Raw genomic sequence first — 22,134 nt, 5'->3', positions numbered from 1 at the left:
TTTTTGGCAGGGAGAGAGACTTGGATGACCTAATAGCTTCTTTCTATCTCTATTAGAATCACAGAATCCAAAATCTTTCTCAGAGCAACAGCACAGCCAGCTTTGAAAGTTTGCCCAGTTTTGGCATTGTGATGTTGGCTAGTACCCTTCTGCATGCTCCAGCCCCTGCAGATTCCCCAAGCAACAGTTAATAGCTCTGCTGACAAACTCTCTGGTTGGTATGAAATACGAGCAAGCTGTGGAATATATTTTGGAGAGATTTCAAATCTAAAAAGGAACATAAATAAAATGTGCAGTTTCATGTAAGATAGATGTGCAGAAAGACACTGTTACTGTATTTTGATATCCCCTTTGCTGCACAGTGATTACAGTGCCAGTTAATTACAGCTTGCCAGGTTTCATTCTGAAGTTAGATTTCAGTCCTACTGAAGTAGTAAGTGTTTGATTTAAAGGAGGTGAAATCTGTCCAGTGTTTTAAACTGCAACAAGAGAAGAAGCTTAGCACATGCTGGTGTTGTAACTACATTCCCTATTAAATCTCAGTAGCCAAACTATGAAAAGTAGGCAGCTTTCTCAACTGGACAGCTTTAGTTAGAGATTTATTTTTTTTATAAGAAAAAATACTAATCCTTAGGAACAAGTGAAGGAAATTCTAAAAATTATATTGTCATATACTATACTGTGTAAATCCTATTAATTCCTTGTGCATCATCATTGATTATAGCTTTGTAACAGTGCAGTGGTTCTTAAGCATCTTCTGCCTCTTCCCTCCAGTGAGACATTTTGGTGGGAGAGAAACTCGGTATCTATCCTACATTGGGTCACTCATGGTTCTCTCTCAGCTTTCATGCCCAAGGACAGCATTTTTTTCCCATCCACTTGATTTTCAGGCTTTTGCCCAGGCTGGGTCTGCTGCCATGTTCTTCTGTGCACTTCCCAGCATGACTTGAAGGCAACAGAAAGTAGCAGGAAGGCTCTGTACTCACTTTGTAAGGAATTGTTTTCACCAACAAAGAACAGCTGGAGTGCTGCAGAGAAACAGAACTTGCCCTTTCTGGGATTACGATACGATTAACAGGTTGCCCAGGGAGGTGATGGATGCCCCATTCCTGGAAACATTCAAGGTCAGGCTGGATGGGGCTCTGAGCAACCTGATCTAGTTGACTGTGTCCCTGCTCATTGCAGCAGGATTGGACTGGAAGACCTTTAAAGGTCCCTTCCAACCCAAACCATTCTATGATTATTTCTGAATCTGGCAAAGGTTTACTAACACTATCCTAAGAAGGCTGTAAGGAGCATCACCTGGGTATTTCAGAGATGTTGGTTTTCAAGGGTCTGATGGGCCCTGTGCTCTGCCTTTCCACCTTGCTTGCCAGACCAGGCTTGATAGTGATGCTGACAAGGAAAATATAACAAGTTTCCAGTCATGTCTGCCGTCTGTGTTTCTCAGTGGAAAAATGGAAATCTCTTGAGGAAGAGTGGGAACAATTGTATTATTTTATGCTGAGGCAGAGTAAAATTCATATTTAAAATTACTGCCTAATGTCCATAATTTATTCACAGTCCTAGTCCCAGTAGAGTTAATAAGACTATTACACACTTAAAATTAAGTGTGCACATAGGGCTCAGTAACTTCAGAATCTAATGTTTTACTTCTATTGTTTGAAATCTCTGTGGTAAAATGTCTTATTATTTCAGCATTGTTAGAGGTTTAACAGCATATTCTCAAATGGATTGTGCACTTCATAGAAACTTCATAAAAGGGAGACCAAGTTTCTAAGCACTAACCAGGCCCTTGCAGAAAACCTCCAGGAACTGTTGTTTCCATATTCAGTGCTCTTGTGATGAGTCTGCAGTGATGTGAGGCAGAAGGCACAGAGTGGGAAAGGTTTAACAGAACTAGAAACTGAGTGGATCATTATGTGCTAAATAATCAGACAAGGTTAAAGGCAACAGGTGAAGGAGGGAACCAGAAGAATATGGTAGTGATAATAAGAACAAGGTATGAGGCACAGATGGACAAGGGAAGACCTATGGATGCCATTTATCTGGACTTCTGCAAGGCTTTTGACATGGTCCCCCACAACATCCTTCTCCCTAAGCTGAAGAGATACAGGTTTGATGGGTGGGCTGTTCAGTGGATAAGGAATTGGCTGGATGATTGCATCCAGAGAGTGGTGGTCAATGTCTCAATGGCCAGATGGAACATAGTGACAAGTGATGTCCCTCAGAGGTCCGTCCTGGGACCAGTGTTGCTTAATGTCTTAACAATATTGACGGTGGCATTGAGAGCACCCTCAGCAAGTTTGCTGATGACACCAAGCTGGGTGGTGCGGTCGATATGTCAGAGGGATGTGATGCCATCCAGAGGGACCTGGACAAGCTGAAGAAGGGGGCCCAGGTGAACCTCATGAGGTTCAGCAAGGCAAGTGCAGGGTCCTGCACCTGGACCAGGGCAACCAGAGATACGAATACAAGCTGGGGGAAGACATGGAAGAGAGCAGCCCTGTGGAAAAAGACTTGGGGCTACTAGTGGATGAAATGCTGGACATGAGCCACCAGTGTGCAATTGCAGCCCAGAAGGCCAGCTGCATCCTGGGCTGCATCAAAAGAAGTGTGGCCAGCAGATCGAGAGAGGTGTTTTTGCCCCTCTACTCTGCTCTGGTGAGACCTCACCTGGAGTACTGTGTCCAGCTCTGGAGCCCCCAACACAAGCAGGATGTGGACCTGTTGGAGCGAGTCCATAAGAGGGGAATGAAAATGATCAGAGGGCTGGAGCACCTCTCTTATGAAGACAGGCTGAGAGAGCTGGGGCTGTTCAGCCTGAAGAAGACAAGACTCTAGGGGGACCTTATAGCAACCTTCCAGTACCTGAAAGGGGCCTATAAGAAGCCTGGGGAAGACCTGTTCACAGGGGCATGTAACAATAGGACAAGGGGCAGAGAAGGGTAGATTTAAGTTGGACATTAGGAAGAAGTTCTTTAATATGAGAGTGGTGGATCACTGGAACGGGTTGCCTGGAGAGGTGGTGGAGGCCGCATCCCTGGAGACATTCAAGGTCAGGTTTGATGGGGCTCTGAGCTATTTGTTCTAATTGGAGATGCTCCTGCTCATTGCAGGGGGGTTGAACTAGATGACCTTTAAAGGTCCCTTTCAAACCCAGACATTCTGTGATTCTAAACCAATCTTAAATTCAAATAAAGTATTTCCTGACCTTTGTTACACCATCTTTTTTATCACTTCATATGGCTGGGGTCTTTCAGTTGTCTCTTTTTTAAGACTAAGTCTATTTGATAAATGCTGGTAAATAATAAGTTAGCCAACTCTGTCTGTTAAAGGATCACTAGTTTTTCTAAGAGCAGCTGTCTGCAAATACGTATCTAAAGACTGGAGATACTAGTTGTTTGGAAGAGTTCAGTTAAAGGCATTTTCTATTTCTATACTAATATGTATCTTAACAGAAAAAGTTACATATATCAAAGGCAGAAATACAGGCTTTATGAACAACTAGATTTTGCAATATTTCTTTTTTTTTTTTTTTCAATATGCACAGAGTTATTTTTAAAGCCTTTGCTACATACCCCTAAATACCAGTGATCTAGCTTGCAGGGCTGGCTTATGTCGACACCTCCTTTACAGAGTTAACTTAGCTTTTCATATACATCTTGCATGTCCAAAGAAGGGCAATGAAGCTGGTGAAAGGTTTGGAGCATATGTCTTATGAGGACCAGCTGAGGGAGCTGGGGTTGTTTAGCCTGGAGAAAAGGAGGCTGAGAGGAGACCATATTGTTCTCTACAACTGCCTGAAAGGAGATTGTGAAGAGGTGGGGATCGGTTTTTTCAATGAAGTTTCAAGTGATAGGACAGGAGGTAATGGCCTCAAGTTGCACCAGAGGAGGTTTAGGTTGGATGTTAGGAAGAATTTCTTCACTGAAAGGGTTATCAGGCATTGGAACAGGCTGCCCAGGGAGTCACCATCCCTGGAGGTATTTAAGAGTTATATAGACATAGTACTTAGGGATGTGGTTTAATTAAGGACTTGTTGTACTCGATGATCTTGAAGGTCTTTTCCAACCAAGGTAATTCTGTGATTCTGTGATTTATAGTAAAGTTCTGTGTCTGGGTCCCTCCTTGAACAGATGGATGCTGTTGCTTCACTGCTTTTGCTGTGAAGCCAGTGGTGACCCTGCTGCTCTTCAGCTGGTGGGAAGCTCAACAGAAAATGATGCATGCATACACCTGTAAGACAGCAGAGGTTTAAGAGAGCAATACAGAGAAAAGCAAGGACAATACAAAATTAAAGGTAACACACAGAAGTGGTAATGAGAGGAACAGGCTGTGTCAAGGAGTTCCATGGCAGTCCTACAAGCACTGTTATGCACCTCACAGAAGAGCAGGTGAAGCTGCAGGTTCCTACCTGTGCCTGCTTCAGGCAGTGACCCTTGGAGGGCACTTGACATCCTTTTCCTCTGAAAATGACTTAGAAAATCAATTTGAAATTGCTGGGTATTTGGATTGTACCTCTTGCTGTTAGTCTGAGGTACTGTTTGCACTGACATGTAATGCCTCAAGGCTTAGCCCTGCCTGGTCCATCAAGGTTGAGAGACTTCCTAGAACTGCAGATAAAAAACTGTTCACTGTTTCTGCCTTGACCTCAACAGTCCCAGTTTTTATTGAAGACTTTGGGAGCAAAGAAGTAGTATTTTTTTAAAAAATCTATTTTTTTTCATCTCCTGTATGTTTAGGGGCTGAACTTGTTGAAGCTTTGTTCATCTCCAAAGGGACCTCTAGCTGGGTCTCTCTGTGTCTCATCCCTCCTTTCCCAAACTGAGCACTGCTGTGCTCTGTCTCTAAAAAGACCTCAAAACAGTCCAAAAAAAGATCTATTGTGCCTGCTCCTAACAGACTGTAGTTTATAATCCATTTAACAGGATCCAGTTCTCCACCCATCTGCTCCTTGACATGTTTTCCTCTCTTCTGATGTTTAATCTTTACCTTTTCCAGAGTTGTTGTTTTTTTGGCATCCTATGTTGTTGTTTTGTGGATTTTTTTAAACAAAAGAGAGCTGAGGGGAGGAATGGAGTAAGAGCAGCTCTTTTGACAGAAGTCCAGATTTAGATTCGTTAAGTGGATTACGAAAAATGTTCAGGAGTGGAAAGTTCAAGGTTTTCATGGGCTGTTAAAGCTTTTAAGTGAAATCACTTACAATGCAAAAATTACTATTTTTTTTTGTTATCAAATGGAAGGTGTTGTCATCACCTTCTACTGACTGAGATCATCAGCTACTTTAGGACTTTAAAGTCTCTTTCAGTCTAATCTGCTGAGTACTTGTCTAAGGTTAAATGAGGAATTTCCTTCCAGATCATTATACCACTGAAGGAGATCTCCATTTCTGCTCCTTTGGTGGGAAAATAGGTTATCTAAGAAAGGAAGAGGAAGGAGCAGAGCATCTCACTCAGAGAAAGGGTTTGACCTCAGCAGTAATGACATTTTTCATTAAATGATTTTTTTTTTGTTATTAAAATGTTTATCAACCACTGTCCACTGACAATCATTTAAAGATTGCAAGTGCAGATTTGAAGCTGAGGCTGGGTTATGAGCCATTTCGATATGACTTTAACTGTTAGCTACTTGTGGAATGTGGTTGCTCATTCAGCTTGCATGCTTTTGTGTCTGTGCCTTGCCATTTATGATCTTCTGGTGGTAAATCAATTTTTCAGCCCCCTCTTGCTATGAAGAAATTTGTGCATGGAATGCCATTTACAAAAGTCTATCAAAAACAAATAAAAGGCACCGACTACACTTGAAGAATTTAATATTTAAGAAAACGCTCACATCTTTTTTCATTATTTTCCCAGCCATGTCTTGACTGAGAATAAATCTTGGATCCAATTATGTTCTACAGGATATAAACTTCATCTGTTCCAAAAATAGCATCAATCTGTATGACTGCTAACTGTTCCTTTTAGAAATAAAAGTTAATGAAAAGCAAATAAACACAACTGTGTAGTATGCATATTATTTTTACATGTATTTTACAGAGTTCGTTTAGTCGAAAGAGGATCTCCGCATAGTTTGCCTCTCATGGAGTCAGGAAAAGTAAGTACTGAATAAAGACTTAAATGTATCTTTTATGGTAAATATTTTCAGTAAGTTTCCATTTCTGTTCATTTTTACACAAATGTGGTGTTGAGGAAGGCTTTATCAGCTGTGCAGACTGCAGACCTTTCTTTGCTGTTGAGGTCATAGCACGATGGTGGTAACTGATGCAATACTGCTCTCTCAGAAGCTGTACCTCCCTCTGGTTGCAAAAATAAGGTATTTCATCCTCCACATCTCACTCTTGAAACAGCCAACAAATGTGCCACTAGTGAAGGCTGTTTTATAGATGTAGACCCACCTCCACTGAGAACTGGGCTGAGATTACCAACGCTGTACTCATAGGCTACTGGTCACCTGCAGAGGGATTGTCCTTGGTGGGTGGTATCCCTGTGGGGACAGGCTGGGGACACAGGACTGGCACACAGGGATGGGGGTCCTGCTCTCAGCTCTGTCCCTGGCTGCAGTGCCTGGCCCCGTGCCAGTGACCCAGGTCTCCTGCTCTGCCTTTGGGAGAAAGGACTGAGCTGCACTGAGCACTGAGGCACTGCCTGCTCACTGACTGCCCTTGATGCTGTGGGTGCTCATCTAAAGCTTTCTAACCACAGCTTTGCAAACACTCATGGTCAGAGGATGCTCCCTTTTCTATTTTAGGGTTTAACATCTGCCCACCTCTGTAGCTCATGCCCATTACATGAACCTATTGGCAAGCCTCATTCTGGGCAGACTGCATGGAGCCTCCGGCTTTCTTGGTTGTTTTTTTTTTCTCTTCTACCATACAGTCAGACTTGGAACATTTGGTAGGACTTTTCTATTATAGGTGAACATTTGATTTCTTAGCAGTTTTTAATGATGGAACAGCTTTCACAAAGATAAAAGGTTTTGTAGCATTTCCCAGATATCTCAGAATTTATTACATCTATGGACTATTTTAATTTTTTATGTTCTAAGTCTACTTTAACTTTTTAAGGTTTTTTTTCTAGTTTCTCATGAAGGTTTTTTGGGGACAAAGAGTCAGCATATGATTGCATAAGCCAGTATCTGCTTTCTTACTGCCTCATGTTTTCTTTTAATAGATCCTCCCAGGAGTACGAATCATTATTGCTAATCCAGAAACAAAGGGACCCCTAGGAGATTCTCATCTTGGTGAGGTCAGTGATGAAAACTTAACCTTTGTATGCTCTGAACTAAATTGCAGAGATTAAGCTACCGTCCTCAACCATGCCAATCGTTTCCTATAATATGTCTTCTCAACTGCCTGGTTAAGAAAATTCTAACTTCTATAGATCTCCATAGTAGATAAAGTGTGTAGCATGATATTGGCATCATTATTGCAATTGCTAGCAAGAGATTTGATAAACAATAATAATAGCTCAAGTTTGTTAAAAAATGGGGGAAAATGTGCTTTTTCAAAATGTATTTTCTACTTGGTGCTTTGCTGATTCTAATGGAAACTTAATTGAAAAAATAAGTTTATTGATTAGTCTAATTTCAGTGAGATGGTTTTCTAGTGCTGTTCTTTTTGTAATCATTGTGCTTCAGTGCACTGAAGTACTCTCATTAGCTGAGTTGAGCAAGACTATATGTTTTTCCAATTTATGTTTCTAGAGAAATATTTTCGATGAGCAATTAAAGATCAAATTAACACAATGAAGAATTTGCTTAGTCATAATTAAAACTACATTCTAATTGTGAGATTCATCTGTAAGATTTCATTACTATGATATCATAACAATTTCCATGATGCCTTGAGTTAGATGAGATGAATCCTTCTCCATATAGGTGAAGGTTCCTGGCCTCACCCTTTCAAATTATCTGTCTGTCTGGTGCACAAGGAGCCCTGCTGGAGTAAATACACTGCACTGGGAGGGGGGCAGTGGAAAGAATACTGTGGTCTTTAGGGTCTTCTGAAAATGGCCACACCAAGCAGACCTCAGAGCTAGCTGAGCCATTCAAGGGGCTGTGCAAGTCATTGGTGAACCTGGGATCAGAATGTTGCAAGGCAGGTTTCCTCACAGCCATGACTTCAGTGTCCCTCTCTAACCAGGCACAGCTCAGATCTGCACTCCAACTTCAGTAAGCGTCAACTGGAGTCTGACTGCCTAAAACTGGGTCAGTACCAGGTTCAGAAACAGTGTTAAAAGGCATTATAATATTATCTAGCTATGACTAAAAATACTTGCATGAAGAATTCAATAATGCTTCATTCTGGAATGCTGCTTTAATTAATACCAGTATAATTGCTTTTAACTTAGATATGGGTACACAGCACTCACAATGCCAGTGGGTATTTTACCATCTATGGAGATGAATCTTTGCAATCAGATCATTTTAATTCAAGACTCAGCTTTGGAGACACACAGACTATCTGGGCTCGAACTGGCTATTTGGGGTTCCTGAGAAGAACAGAACTTACAGATGCAAATGGAGGTAAGAGCTTTCTCCCTCTCTTGGTCTATGCACATAATTGGGGTTATTGGGTTATTATGAGTCTCTTGGCCTGCCACTACCCAACATGTTCAGACTGTGAAACCCTTAGAATTGCAAAAAAATGTTAATTAAAACAATCATAAAATAAAACAGAGAGCAAGACTTCTCTGCTGAAGCAGTTGTTTTTCTTTGCCACACCTCAGGTGCTGTAAATCCCCTCCACTGGTGACTTTTTGGCACTGTTGATGTGCCAAGTACTTCAGCTTGAAAAATAGGAAATGTAGCTTAAAACGCCACCATTTGTTCTTGCAGTCATATCTACAGGAATGTATTTCTGCAGATAGAAAAAGCCTTCCTGTGAGTCTGAGCCCTGTCCCTCCTGTGACAACCACCTTCTTTGATAATTCCTCTGTTACACACTTATTTACAGAAGCTGTCCATTTCTCAGATTTCCCTGTATTTAAACCTGGGGGGATGGCTACTGAGATGTAATACAAGCAGTAGCCTGCAAAAGAAGCTATGGGGTGTTGGGATTTCTGTTGGGAACATACAGGATTTTGTTATTTCTTTTTATGACATTCCTAATCTCCTGTTCACAGGTAAACCAACCAGCACTTCCAGGCACACAGAGCCTCTGCCTGGGAAAACATTACTTTCCTGTGATTTTTGCAGAGCACAGTGCCACGAGTGGCAGCTGGCTGAGAGGGCAGTGGAGGCTGTTGGCACAGAATGATTTCTAGCAATGCTACAAGCACCTCCAGAAGCCCTCGCAGGGCCCCAGTGTCACTGCAATTAGAGCAGCAGTTATTCAGCCAAAGAGTGAATTCACTAAATCTGAAAGCACTTTAGTAATCACTGTGGATTACAACTGCTGCCCATGTCCATGTTAGCATCCTCTCGAGGAGATTTACTTTCAGTTGTGCAGGCTTTTTTCCTTTCATAATGATAGCCCAGCCTTTAGAAAATTCAGGATTCTCTGAGGATACTGCAATTTAAGCATCCAAATGGCTTAAATCTTCTCCTGGCAGAGTTGCTAAGTCGCTGTTCTCCTCCCACTTAGCTCCCAGTGGAGAAAGTTCTCTGCCCTTTGTTACTGGTAGAGGTTATATTGCTGTTACATTACCCCTGTGCAACTATCTAAATTAATGCAAAAAGAGCCAGTTATCTGCTTTTAAATCTGTTAGCAAATATTATTTCTTCATGGACAACATGCAGTTGTTTATTATCAGCCTAATATCTATTTTTAAAGTGTCATTTCAGCCTCATTTATTTCTTTAGTCAGTAAAAATTTTTACTATAAGAGTATTATGCTCCAGAGCTTGCTATTTGTCTGAATGAACAATTTGTATCTGGCACATGGCACATATATCTGGTTTATTGAGAAACACCTTTGTAATACACCTTCAGCAACATTACTGACCATCTCAGAGCTCCTAGATCATAATCTATACCATTAGTGTCAAACCCATCCTTTCAAAAGAAAGAGAAACAAGGAGCCTATTGCGTTTTTAGGACACCTTAAAAAAAGAATCAGTTTTTTCTGCATCCATCTTGGAGAAAAAATTATGCCACTGTCTTTGGATAAAGACTTCCACCATTCTCTTCTTCAAATGGGAACAGTGTTTATGCCTTCTCCTTTCTGCTCTACATTGCACTTCAGTACTGGAAAATTCACATGAGTTCGGAAATCTCTTTGGGGTTTCAGGAATTCAAGGATAAATTAGACTTACTTTGCTTATTTATCCTTGTGAGCATTTTTGTAATTTAATATGCTGGGCTAGAGAATAATTAATATCTTTTTTTCCTCACAACCAGAACGCCATGATGCACTCTATGTTGTGGGTGCATTAGATGAAGCCATGGAGTTACGAGGGATGAGGTACCATCCGATCGATATCGAAACCTCTGTAATTAGAGCCCACAAGAGCATCACAGAATGGTAAGGATTATGTAACACTAGGGCCCTTATATAAAGCTGAAATATCTATAATGTCTGAGGGGTTTTTTTGGGTATTGCAGTTGATTCAGGAAACAGCCTGTCTGGATGGTCACCAGGCTGTAAGTATGTCCTTAGGGTGAAACTTTTCACAAACAGATTTAATCAAGAAGGACTGTTTTCTGCTAAGATCATTTAACATGCTTCTTTTTTTTGGTGTGAAGTATAAAAGTGAAGGAGTACCCTTCTAATTGGAGAGAGCCAAGTAGCTCTTGGGTAGCTCAGTAGCTGTTTCTTGGAGTTTGAGATTTACATTCTGACCAGAAAAAGCAAACTGATGTGAGTTCAAACTTTAGGAGTGTTATCAGGAGTAAGCAAACAGATGTTTCAAATAAATGAACACACTAATAAACTTTATTAGTGAACAAAATCTTACTTTTGAATTGGTTATTAATAAATCAAGCAGTGATCAAATCAAGATCACAATGGAAGTTGAAGCAGTAAATCAATGAGTTAATAATGTTATTGTCTTAATCAATGTATCACATCATCAAATGCACACAGCAGGTAATAATTTCTTAAGGCCAACATGAGAACAAATTGCTTTTTCATTATTCTTGCATCAGAAGACTGAGTCAGGTAGTGGATTTGTTTTGATTTAACCTCAGTTCAGCTCTTTTCCTTTCAACCAAAAGGAACCTGTCACAACAGCCAGAGCAATTTAGCAAGTGTAAGATGTGACACTCCATTTTTCTTTTCAATCCTGGCTGCACTGCTGTGGCCTGGAGCAGCAAACTTCATAATGAAGCACGGAGACCAGACTGGTTTCTTTAGTCAGAGCAACTTGTTTTTTTCTTAAATGTCTATTAAAATTAAGGCAGATAATTGCTTGTGTCATGGTTTGGGCCTAACCCTGTAACAAAGAACCAGCCATATGGCACAGGGGATCAGGGGATGAGGTTTAGAGTCAGTTCACAGCCTGTTGTTTCCTGCAGCTCCTTCCTCCTCAGGGAGAAGGATTCCCTACAGACCTCCCCTCCTTCCCCACAGGGACCTTCCCACAGGAGAGAGTCCTTCACAAACCTCTCCAACAGGAGTCCCTTCCACAAGGTGCAGTCCTTCAGGAGCAAGCTGCTCCAGCACAAGCTTCCCACAGAGTCACAGGCTGCTTCAGAAACAGTCACCTCCCCTGGCACAGGGTCCTCAACAGCTGCAGATCCAAGTCCATGGGCTGCAGGTCCACATTTGCCCCCTGGTGCCTTCAGGGAATGCTTCTCCATGTGTCTCTAAGGGCTGCAGGGACACAGCTGCCTGCCATCTTGTCATAGGATGTAGTGGAACTTCTGCTGAGGCACCTCCTTCCCCAGCCTCGGGATCCCCACCCCAGCACTACTCTCCCCTCTCCAGCACAGCTCTTCTGCTTGCTCTCTGCTCTCTTGTATCAATTCTATCATATGTTAATCACAGAGGCACATCCATTGTCTCTCCAATAGCTCCTTGGCTGGTTAGGAGCCGGGAGAGCCTTTCAGCTTCTTACAGGAGCCACCCTTGGGGCCCCTTGCCTGCTACAAAAAAAACCCAAACCAAACCAGCACATCTTGGCTGACTGTAACTGAGGTTTTGCTTTGTTGCCTTCTCCCTAGAGCATCATCACTGCTGGTGTGGTCTTGTGCCAGCTAGCCATTACACAGCGTGTACACACCTCAGACAGACGAGTGTGAACACTTCAGGGATGCTGTGAAATTCTCCATGAAAATGTGTCAGATCAGCATCAGCAGTGGAGAGAACGTTTGCAGATCAAGCTGTTTAAGGACAAGTCTATTATAAGGTGGCCAAAGATGCATAAATCAACAGGTTCAGCAGTACATATTTATGAGAGATTTGCGTGTCCTCAAAGTGTGAGCTCTTGGGCAGTGAGTGAAGTAGCCATATCACACTGCACAAATGGTCATCATGGGTTTCAGTGAAAAATGCTTAAAGTATGTTCCTTTTCTAAGAGCACTGACGCCACTTTGAGGTTCCTTTTATTTCCATTATCATGGAAATCCTGAGTCGGATAGTGGCAACTAAAAAAGGGTTGGAGTAAGCTGGGAGGACCGAAAAAAAAAGACCAACAAATTTCTGCAAGAAGGTAGAAGTACATTCAAATAATTCTTGGTGCCTTAACTCTTTGCAGTAGTTGGGTGATAATGTACAAGGCACATGAGAAAGTTTCAGCTGTACTATTACTACCCTTTGCCCAAAGGCCAAAATTAAAAGTCTTCAGGGTTGTTTTTTCCTTGGAGAAGAGAGATTGCTGATGAGTTAGATGTTTTCTTTTATGTGGTCCCTGCAGAAAATGGACACACAGTAGTTCAGAGTGACAACATCAGATTTCCTCACAGTTCCCAGCCTCTGCCTAATAGCTGTCTCAAGCCACCTTCATGGAGTTTTCTTACAGTCATAGTCTTGACTGTCCTTAACTTTTCTTAGCTTCTCTTTCAGATTGTCCTAGAGATCCTCCTCTTGTCTTTGGGAAACACCCTGTGACAAAATAATAGCCAGTAAAATCTTTGTATATATACTTTGCATAGGCCTCTGGGATGAAGCTCTATTCTTGTTGGAGGCCGCTGTTGTTTTGGTTATAGTGATCCAGTCAGGATTTAACTGCATTGATGCCTATTGCAAACAGAAGGTACTGGGTATGTCCAGTCAACAGATTGTAAAAATAGCCTCAGCTTCCAAGAAACACATGCTCATTTTGTAACATTTAACACTATTGAGGCAACCAGTGACTTGTTGACTGACATGGAATCCTGCTGTGCACCTTCTGTCATTGAGGGTCAGATCTAAAAGGTCATTTAAAATTATTCTTGCCTCTTAAGGAATTTTAGCACAAAATCAACAACCTCTGACTCAGGACCTCCTTTGTCTCAATAAGCAGCAAGCAAAAGAGTGGCACAGTCTGTTCTACTGTCATGTATAACTACACCAGGGATTTTTGAAAGCATTTTTAATACTGCAAAATATCTTAAGAAATAATGTATGTACGTGTTTTAATTAAAGCACATTGTTGACTCATTGAAACTTCAAACTCTTGAAAAAGGAGCAGAACACCTTCCTGGAATTTGCTAAGAAGTGTTTTTCTCTCTCTGCTTACTGACAAATAGGTAAAGCTACACAAGATATTTGGAGAAGAAAACTGTTAGGGGCCTCTTTCTCTCTCTTTCAACAACTTTGCATTTTCTAAAGCATTTGGTGGGATGTAAGCAGCAGGAGGGGCCATTCCCAGCTCCCAGTGCATTGGCTGTGTTGCATCTCTTGGATGTGACTCCATCATTTCTTGAGAAAGTGCAGCTGGGTCCCTAGCTTTTTGTATAGTTGGGGTTTTTTTTATTCATCAGGGTTAGAACATTCATGTATTCATAAGTGATACATACTGGCCATTATGTCTTCTTCTCAGCTGGTGGGAACATAAATGGCATTATTTCCTTGTACTTACAATGATCACTAGTGAGAGTAATGATATATGAAATTAATTTTAAATTAAATTGAAACTCTCTTAAGAGTGTCAGTGGCTCTAGGACTTAATAGAAGCTTCATGAAGGTTTTGACAAATTTCTTCTAAGCCATGTCTTAGGGACCTGCTCCTGAATCTTGCCATTGATTGCTTTCTCAAGTAACAAGCTAGCAGTAGGTTTAAGACATTGTTTGAGGTACTAACTTGTATTTTAATAAAACTTCCTCAGGCTTTTGTGTTACAACATATATCATGCAAATCTAGCTGTTTGTACAGCAATCCATAAAAATTCTAGGACCTCTCTGGAGATGGTCCCCTGTGCAGACTGAAACTTCACTTTGTTAATATTCAGCATCAACTGAAAATTACTAGAATGTCTGTGAAAACATAATTACAAATTAAAATTCACTTCACAGCAGTACTAAGTCAAAAGGAACCTGCATAGCCTTACTTGGGCTGCCCATTAGTTTTCCAGATCAATAAGCAAAAATGATTCAATCAAATAGCATATTGGCAAGATCTGAAAATTATTTTTTTTAATAAGTACTTTTCTTCTAAAGTCTGTTCTGTTAAGCATCAACATAGAGCACATTTTCATAGCTAACTTTTGGGCAAAGCAAGATAAGTTTCCAAAGCACAGGGATTCTCAGAATTGTCTTCATAGACTAAAACAGTGCACTTCTGTCACAAGTCAAGTTAGGATAAGGAGCTCTTTTTGAAGTTGCCTTATGTACATAATGTATTCTAACTTTCAGATGCTTATGCTCAAGACAGTTCTGGGAAATTATCCCCTGATTTTATAAGGCAAAGGAGGGTAAAATACAGGGTTCCGTATATGAGTTACATGCATAGAATTTTATGCTGTGGGGTAAGCTAAAGGAAGAAATAACCATCGTCTGTTTCTTAAACATCTCCAAGGAAGAGTGAGACTGCTTTTTGTGGAGCCTCAGTCCTGCTGTCCTCCTTCAGGAGCTTCAGAGGCTCCTTCAGAGGCTTTGGAAGCATTTGAGACATGGGGAGGAGAGTGAAGGGAAGCATACACCAGACTTCCATATGATCCCAGCCTCTGTATGTGGAAGGATAAATGCATTATGCTTAGCCAGAAAAGACTGTTGGTATCAGGAACCAAAATTTACCTGCTTCAGCCCAAGGTCTTAACCAAAATGTTGGGGTCTTACAAAGTCCGTTTAACAAAGAGGAGATACTGGTGGTAATGGTGTTCCCTTGACCATCTCACCTGTTAAGAAGGAATGTAAAAACCCAACAGAAGTAAAACACAGACCATATACCACAGATGGAGACATGGCTTATTTCTGTATAAAACAATTGATACAGGAAAATCACAGCTCTTGTTCTGAGCTGTGGCCTGCCTGGACAGCAGACAGCCCAGTCCAGAAGGCATACAGCCATGGTAGCCCAGCACTGTGCAAGGGGGAAGCCCCCTCCCTAGCCACCCTCTGTGCAGCCCACAGTATGTCATGTAAACATTCCCAGAGCTCCACACCCTTGCCTAGGCAGAGTTTATCCCTAAGATCATTCAGCTTGGACTATGCTTCTGGTGTTTCCTTGGTGCTCTCTCACTGTGTCCTCTTTTAACCTCCTTTGCTCTTCTGGGCAGCTCTTCAAAACAAACCCCAAAGACGCGTCCACCCACACATTGCTCATGCATCCCTTCATGAGCACAGCAGTGCTGTGGCAGCTCTCTGGCTTCAGAGGGAACCTCACCTTGTACTACTGCCTCCTTACATGACAGGCAAAGATTAGACTCAAGTTTAGGCCAAAAGTTAATATTGCAGCAATACTAAAGTGAGAGCTAGTAGGGCTGCTCTTCAGCCCCTCCTTGGAGACGTTGTCTCTTGTGGTAAGCATACAGAAGGAACCCTCGGAGTTGAAATAAACAGTAAACAAGATTAAATTAAAAGGGTAAAAAATGAAATGGGAAAAAAAACCCGACAGCACCACTAATATTATTTTTTCTTTTATTCCAGCGCGGTGTTTACCTGGACAAATTTATTGGTTGTTGTAGTTGAGCTGGATGGATCAGAGCAAGAAGCTTTGGACCTGGTTCCTTTGGTCACCAACGTGGTTCTGGAGGAACACTATCTGATTGTAGGGGTGGTGGTGGTTGTGGACATTGGTGTAATTCCTATCAACTCCCGTGGAGAGAAACAACGTATGCACCTACGAGATGGATTTTTGGCAGACCAGCTAGATCCCATCTATGTGGCCTACAACATGTAGTCTAGTACCTTAAAGCTTCCATGGACTTTACTATAGATGTATAAAGTTTTTTGGTGTCCACTAAAAAAGTGTGCAGATAAGATGCTGACACTGATCAGAATGGAACTGTTTCTATTATGACTTTTCAAAGCAGTCACGATTGGCAGGAAATAAAATGTGAAATGTTTTCTTTTACCACTAAATTTTAGAAAAGAAGGACTATGGGGTAAGGCCCTTCCGTGTGTTGGAGAAGCCCATTTTAATCTTTTTTTTTTTTTTTTTTTTTTTTTTTTTGCTTATTGGACAATACTGCTTTTTGAGTAAATGTGGCTTTGTATTTTATATTAAGTAAGCTGAAGTAGACCTTTTTTTTTGTATTCTGCCCTCTAAACGGATTCTTTTAAAACAATTTACATACTGATACAAATAATTGTTTTCTTCATTTGTTTTAATATGTCATAAAAAGCTGATGAATACAGATCCATTACTAATTTAAGCCATTTTAGGTCCCACATCTTAGGAAACTATGTAGTGGTACGAGAAGAATACCCAAAGTAGCACCTTTCAATTAGAAACTTTGCAGCTTTCTGTTGGAGATGCTGAAAGCCCAAAGGCTAAAAAGCCTTTGCAGTTAGCATTAGAATGGAAGAAATTTATAAATAAGGTGTATTTCGGCAATGAACTTGCAAATATCTTTGTACTAAACTAAAAAGATAAAATAAGTTAACTACTTCTTCTGTAATTATGTACAAACGTTTAATTTATTTTGATCTCTTTAGAAGTATAAAAGAGAAAAATAACATTCAAGAATATTACATTCTTGAAATGTTTGCTAATATAAAAAACAAAGTGTTGTATTATCTTGAGTGGATAGTATCACATCAAATATATATATATGAAATATAAATTCACTAATGACAAAAGATTTTAAAGTTTAAAATGCAGTACTTGTCACTTGCATGGTGTCTCCCACTGTAGATAATCAAATGTTACTCACAAATTTTTTGAAAAAAAGCAATCCTGGATTGCTAAGTATCCCTGTCAAAAAGAATCCTCTAGATACCAGCAAGTGGAATTATTGCTGCCTTTAAGGCAGTGAATGAATTTAAGACTAAAAATGCACTACAATAATTTTCTTTTCTTTGCCATGGAGGCAACAATAAATATTCGTGCTGGCATGTGCATACACTTGTTAGACTTAGAAAAGGCAGGTTGAGGAATAGCACTGTTGTCTAGCTGCAGAACTTTGTTGCACAATTTTTTTCATTGTTTTAGTTGGTGTTTTTACTGCTATAAGGAAAAGTTTTGGGGTTATTTGCACAGAGTTATCAATTTGCCTCTCAGCTAGGACACATAGCTCGGTGGCCAATGCATCCAGTTTACATTTACAGGAAACGATTGTTTCAATGGTCTTTAATTTATTCCTGAGCAGAGAGGAGGTACAGTCACTACAACCAATCTGGCACAGATCGTGCATCTGCTAACTAGTCCCTAAACACATTAAACATCAGAGGAACTGATCTGCCTGCTGAAAGAACGGAGGAGTCTGCGGTCTCTGAGCCGAGGCCGTCGCGGGAGAAGCGTAGGAAAACATGCATCACAGCTGCCTTCATTTTACTACCTTTGGAGAAAAGATAGGTTTGATTCCCTAGTTCTGTTGTCTTCCCTGCACCCCGAGCCCCCTTTTTTTAAAACCTTCCTCTTCCGTCACGTGGTTGTAACTGAATTGACCTGTTTGTGATCAAGAGTGGGATTTACCAGCTGCAGTCCAAGAATGCTTTTCTTATTGTCCCAGATGACGTTCATGTGCTGGCTCTCATTACCGGATATGCATGACTAAGATTGTTGCAGGGCAAATGTAATCATGTTTATATCACGTATAAGGGAGTCTCGATGCTGGGTGTTTAAAATCTTTTTAAAAGGTAGGGACGTTTTAGTCTGCATGTACAGTACAGAGCATCTTGCCACGTCAGTCGCGTTTTCTTTCAGACCATCCTTTCCGCCTTCACTGTCCTGTGAATAGCCCTATTCATGCTCTGCAGACCAATCCTATATTTTGTCAAATTCATTTTCTGCTCCCTAAAAAGAGTAAAATCTGTTCCTAATGGCAAGTTGTTGTAAGGTTTCAGACAAGATATTGATTGATTACAAACATACTTGCAGTGTGTGAACTAACTTGTGAAGTCCTGCTATCGCTGATCTCAGTACTGCAAAACAAATCTTGCTGTCGTTCAAAGCATCACTTTAACCTTCACAGAGTCAACTTTGCATTTGTAGAGAATAAAAGAACTGCAATGCAGTTGTGAAGCGCAGTTAATAACAGCTCTCTTCTGCAACCTGTCATCCATGGTTGTTAAATCCTGAATTAAGAGAAACGATAAACTGAGTTTCTGGTTTTGTTGTGCAAGCAAAAGGAAGGAAACATTTAAGCACCATCAGACTGAGCAATAAAGAAGGATTGTTCTGTATTAGAAATTGTACTGTAGATAAACCATTCATGAGAATGTATAAAATGTTTGTCTTGTGACCTTGTGCTTTTGGAGTCAGACAAAACCATGTAATCAACTTGATGCACATGCACAAAAAAAGAGGGTACACAATGAACATTTAAACACAAAACTAATCAAACAGGAGCAGATTCCTCATGGTGCTTGTTTATTATATATATTTAATCCTGCTTGACACTTTACCCAAGGGAAGACTGTCCCTTTTATCAGTTGAATGTTAGCAGCGTTATTTCATAGAGTGTGGTGACTGGTTAGAGAAATTCATGTAACTCAGCCAATCACAGTTTCAAACAAAAATTTTTATGTGCAAAGGACAGCAACCTTCTTGTATGTTAAACCACCAGTACGCTTTGTACATCTGTGATAACGCCTGTTTTATATTCAAATGAACAAATAAAAGCTTTTATTTTTGTTGCTCTGAAAATACCGGTTTCTTAATTAGTCATCTAAAATGGAGCTTCCAAGAGCTGCAGATGCTCAGTGGAGGAACGTGGAGAGCTATACTGTAATTTTATTTTGTTTACCTCTCTTGTTGCATAATTTATTAGTACAAATCATTCTACTTTTAACAATGTTTAAATACTGGTGTGGGCATTTATTGCTGAAAGACTTTCATATGGCAACAAATGTTTTTTGTGAAATGTTTTTTTAATTCTTTTTAATATATTCAAATATACTGTTCACATTTTTGCTGAAAGTGTAAAGATTATTGTAAGCTTGGTAACATTTTGTGAGAAGCAATAACAAGCATTAGTACTGTAAAACTCCTCAAATTTGTCACTTATCACTTTTGTCGCAAGGTTTTGCTGCCGGCATATTGCTAATCAGTCACTTACTGATCCAGATGTTGCATCTCTGCTGGAGCTTTCTGCCCGTGGAAATCTATGGGTAACTGCTTGGTCACGTGTGGGGCTAGAACCTCTGTATCAATTCAGAAGCCTTCAACAACCCCTAGGAAGTATGATCTGCATATTTCCATTGGCCTTTTCCAAAAATACCTTGAGCCCAGACCCAACTCCTGACTGCTGAGTAACAGTATCTCCAAGAAGTTTGGCCCTAGCTTTGATTTTCCAAATGTGATTTCAAAGGTTACGTTCTGAGTCCTCGTTTCTTTGATAGCCCATCTGAGAGGTTCAAGGTATAAAGTCCTCTCTTTAATGCCTCAGATTTCAGTTTGTTCATCACAAAACACGGGTGCAGATTAGAGGACCCTCAATTATCCAGAGTGCAACCCCAGAATTGTGGGAGGGAGAGGGCAAGTTAGGGGTGACAGAAGGAACAGCAGAGTTTTGATGTTTTGTGCTAATGATTATTTTTAAAAGATCAGAATCTTTCAAGTACACATTTTAAAAATAATTTTGGCAAATGGTGACTATAGTTCTGAAAAGCCAGTGGGGAATCTCAAGCAAAAATAAAAATTGCAGTAGGGTTAGAAGAATAATTTCATGCACAATAAGAACAATATGATTTATTCATTATCAGGTTGATTCTAACAAGATGAGAACTGGAAAAAAAGTTCATAAAAAGACCTTGCAGCTTTTTATGTGTGGTTTTTCAACACAAAAATTTACTTTACGCAGCATTGTCATCTGAGGCGAGGAGGGAGGACATGCACAGTGACCAGCAGCAAATTCTCACCAGTCACCTTCTGAACAAAATAATGAGTTGGGTTTGGGGAAACTTGTAACTTTGTCCAACACAGCTTTTTGCAGTCATCCCTGCTGGGGCTTCTGCATGGGGTGTGCAGGTGGTTTTAGGGGACGGGGCTGGGTGCGGGTGGGGGCCACAGCTGCCCAGGCAGTGGAATGAGGGGTGAAGCCCAGAAAGACTATCCCAGTGGTGATGGAGCCCACTGTCCTCAGGGTAAGAGCCAGCCCTGATTTTTAATTTTGTGCTCAGTTGGTTTAATAGAAGGAATTTTTGCCTAAAACTGGTTGAGATTTGAAGGGGCAGAGAAGGCAGAATGTAACCATTCTGAAAGTAGAATTTAATAATTTCATTTGGGGATAAAATTTAGAAGGATGGTTGGTTGGTTGTTTATTTTTTTTGTATCCGGAGTGCTCTGTTTGGCAGCCCACTTTCCCAAGAGCTCTCACCATGACTTAGATAAACACACTTTCCAGGGTTTTTCTGTTCACTTTTGAGAGGTTTCACCTTAAAGCTGGTCTAAAAAAAAGCAGCAGCAGCTCATGTCTATACATTTTTAGCATGCATCCTGATCCTGGATCCCTGAGCAGGTCACGCTGCATTGTAACAGTTCAAATCAGTACTAGGAGCACTCTTCTTTCTGGTCTGCATGGACAAGATTTCTTCAAAGTCAAGGCACTATTATATACCATACGATCCACCCAAGAGGAAAAAAAATGAGCTGATCCCAGAGGTGCAACATTGATCTTGTTTTCATGCTTTGGTAGATTGACAGTGACAGGTTTCATACAAGGTGTAGTGAGTGTCCAGTGGAGGGGTCTGAAGAAGGGGATGAAGCCAGTGGAAGCACAACAGGGAAAGATTTCCAAGTGTGAGTGGCACCATGTGGGAAAGGTTTGGAGATGCCCGGGAGAGGCACTGGGAAGAAAACTGTACTGAGCCATCACTGTGGAAGAGGACACCAGTGGAAGAAGCTACAAATGGAGGGCAGGTTTAGAAAGAGCATTTGGTGTAGGAGGAAGGTGAAAAGCAGTTAAGGCCAGAAGAGAGAAGATTGTACATGTGAAGGTAAGGGTTAAGCAATTGAGATTTTCTAACCAGTGCTATCAGGCACCTAATTTTAGGGGTCTACATTTTAATTTTCACACTTAGATGAGCCCATGTCAAATCAGGGGGCTCCAGGTGCTGGGAGCCCTGCTGCTCCTAGCCCCACATTCACTCTGAAGGCTTGGATGAACTACCACCTGCTGAACTCAGCCAAGGGGCTTTGGGATAAGACCCAAACAAGGGAAGGTAAGGAGGTAGGAGGATGGATGTGATGTGGGAGAAGGACAGAGGTTATCCCAATCTGAAAAGATCAGGAAACCTGGGAAAAAAAAAAAAAAAAAAAAAAAGTCAGGTCTCTATCAGGGAAAACCCAGGAGTGAAGGAAGGAGTTGCTGAGAGAAGACTAGGGCAAGACAAGCAGCTGCATGCAAGATGAAAATAGTGTTTCCACAAAGCAAGGTCAGGAGGGGAATGTGGCATGTCCAGTATTCACAGAGCAGAGGAAGATGAGAATTTGAGCCAACTGCCCTAAGGAAATGAGTGGCTGAGGAGATAAAAAGCACTGCAGACACATATGCTCAGTCATTAATTTCTAGGGTGCCTCTCACAAATATTTGGGTTTGGATACTTCCCTGAAATCCACAGGAGGATTATTTTTATGTGTCCTCTTCCCTCCCCACCAGAGGCAGCTGGATGCTGAGGTGAGGATGTGCACTCATGTGCCTTTGCAGGGTGTCACAGCCACGCAC

General features: G+C 41.0%; 1 protein-coding gene across 5 annotated transcripts in view; it reads left to right on the top strand.

The window, feature by feature from the left end:
- The window catches only part of DIP2C (disco interacting protein 2 homolog C), a 321,779-nt gene extending 302,664 nt beyond the window's left edge, over window positions 1-19,115 (top strand). For all 5 annotated transcript variants that reach the window (XM_051612589.1, XM_051612588.1, XM_051612586.1 and 2 more), the window contains 5 exons: window positions 6,042-6,099; window positions 7,176-7,250; window positions 8,355-8,529; window positions 10,345-10,468; window positions 15,953-19,115. In XM_051612589.1, the coding sequence (XP_051468549.1) occupies window positions 6,042-6,099; window positions 7,176-7,250; window positions 8,355-8,529; window positions 10,345-10,468; window positions 15,953-16,205 (685 nt within the window). In that variant the 3' untranslated portion in view covers window positions 16,206-19,115. The remainder of the gene's footprint in view (window positions 1-6,041; window positions 6,100-7,175; window positions 7,251-8,354; window positions 8,530-10,344; window positions 10,469-15,952) is intronic.
- The last annotated feature ends 3,019 nt before the right edge of the window (window positions 19,116-22,134 follow it).

This window comes from Apus apus, chromosome 2, assembly GCF_020740795.1.
Source record: "Apus apus isolate bApuApu2 chromosome 2, bApuApu2.pri.cur, whole genome shotgun sequence".
NCBI classification, from domain to species: Eukaryota; Metazoa; Chordata; class Aves; order Apodiformes; family Apodidae; genus Apus; species Apus apus.
Note: the sequence above shows the minus strand (reverse complement) of the source record. Positions and strands in the feature narration are given on the sequence as shown.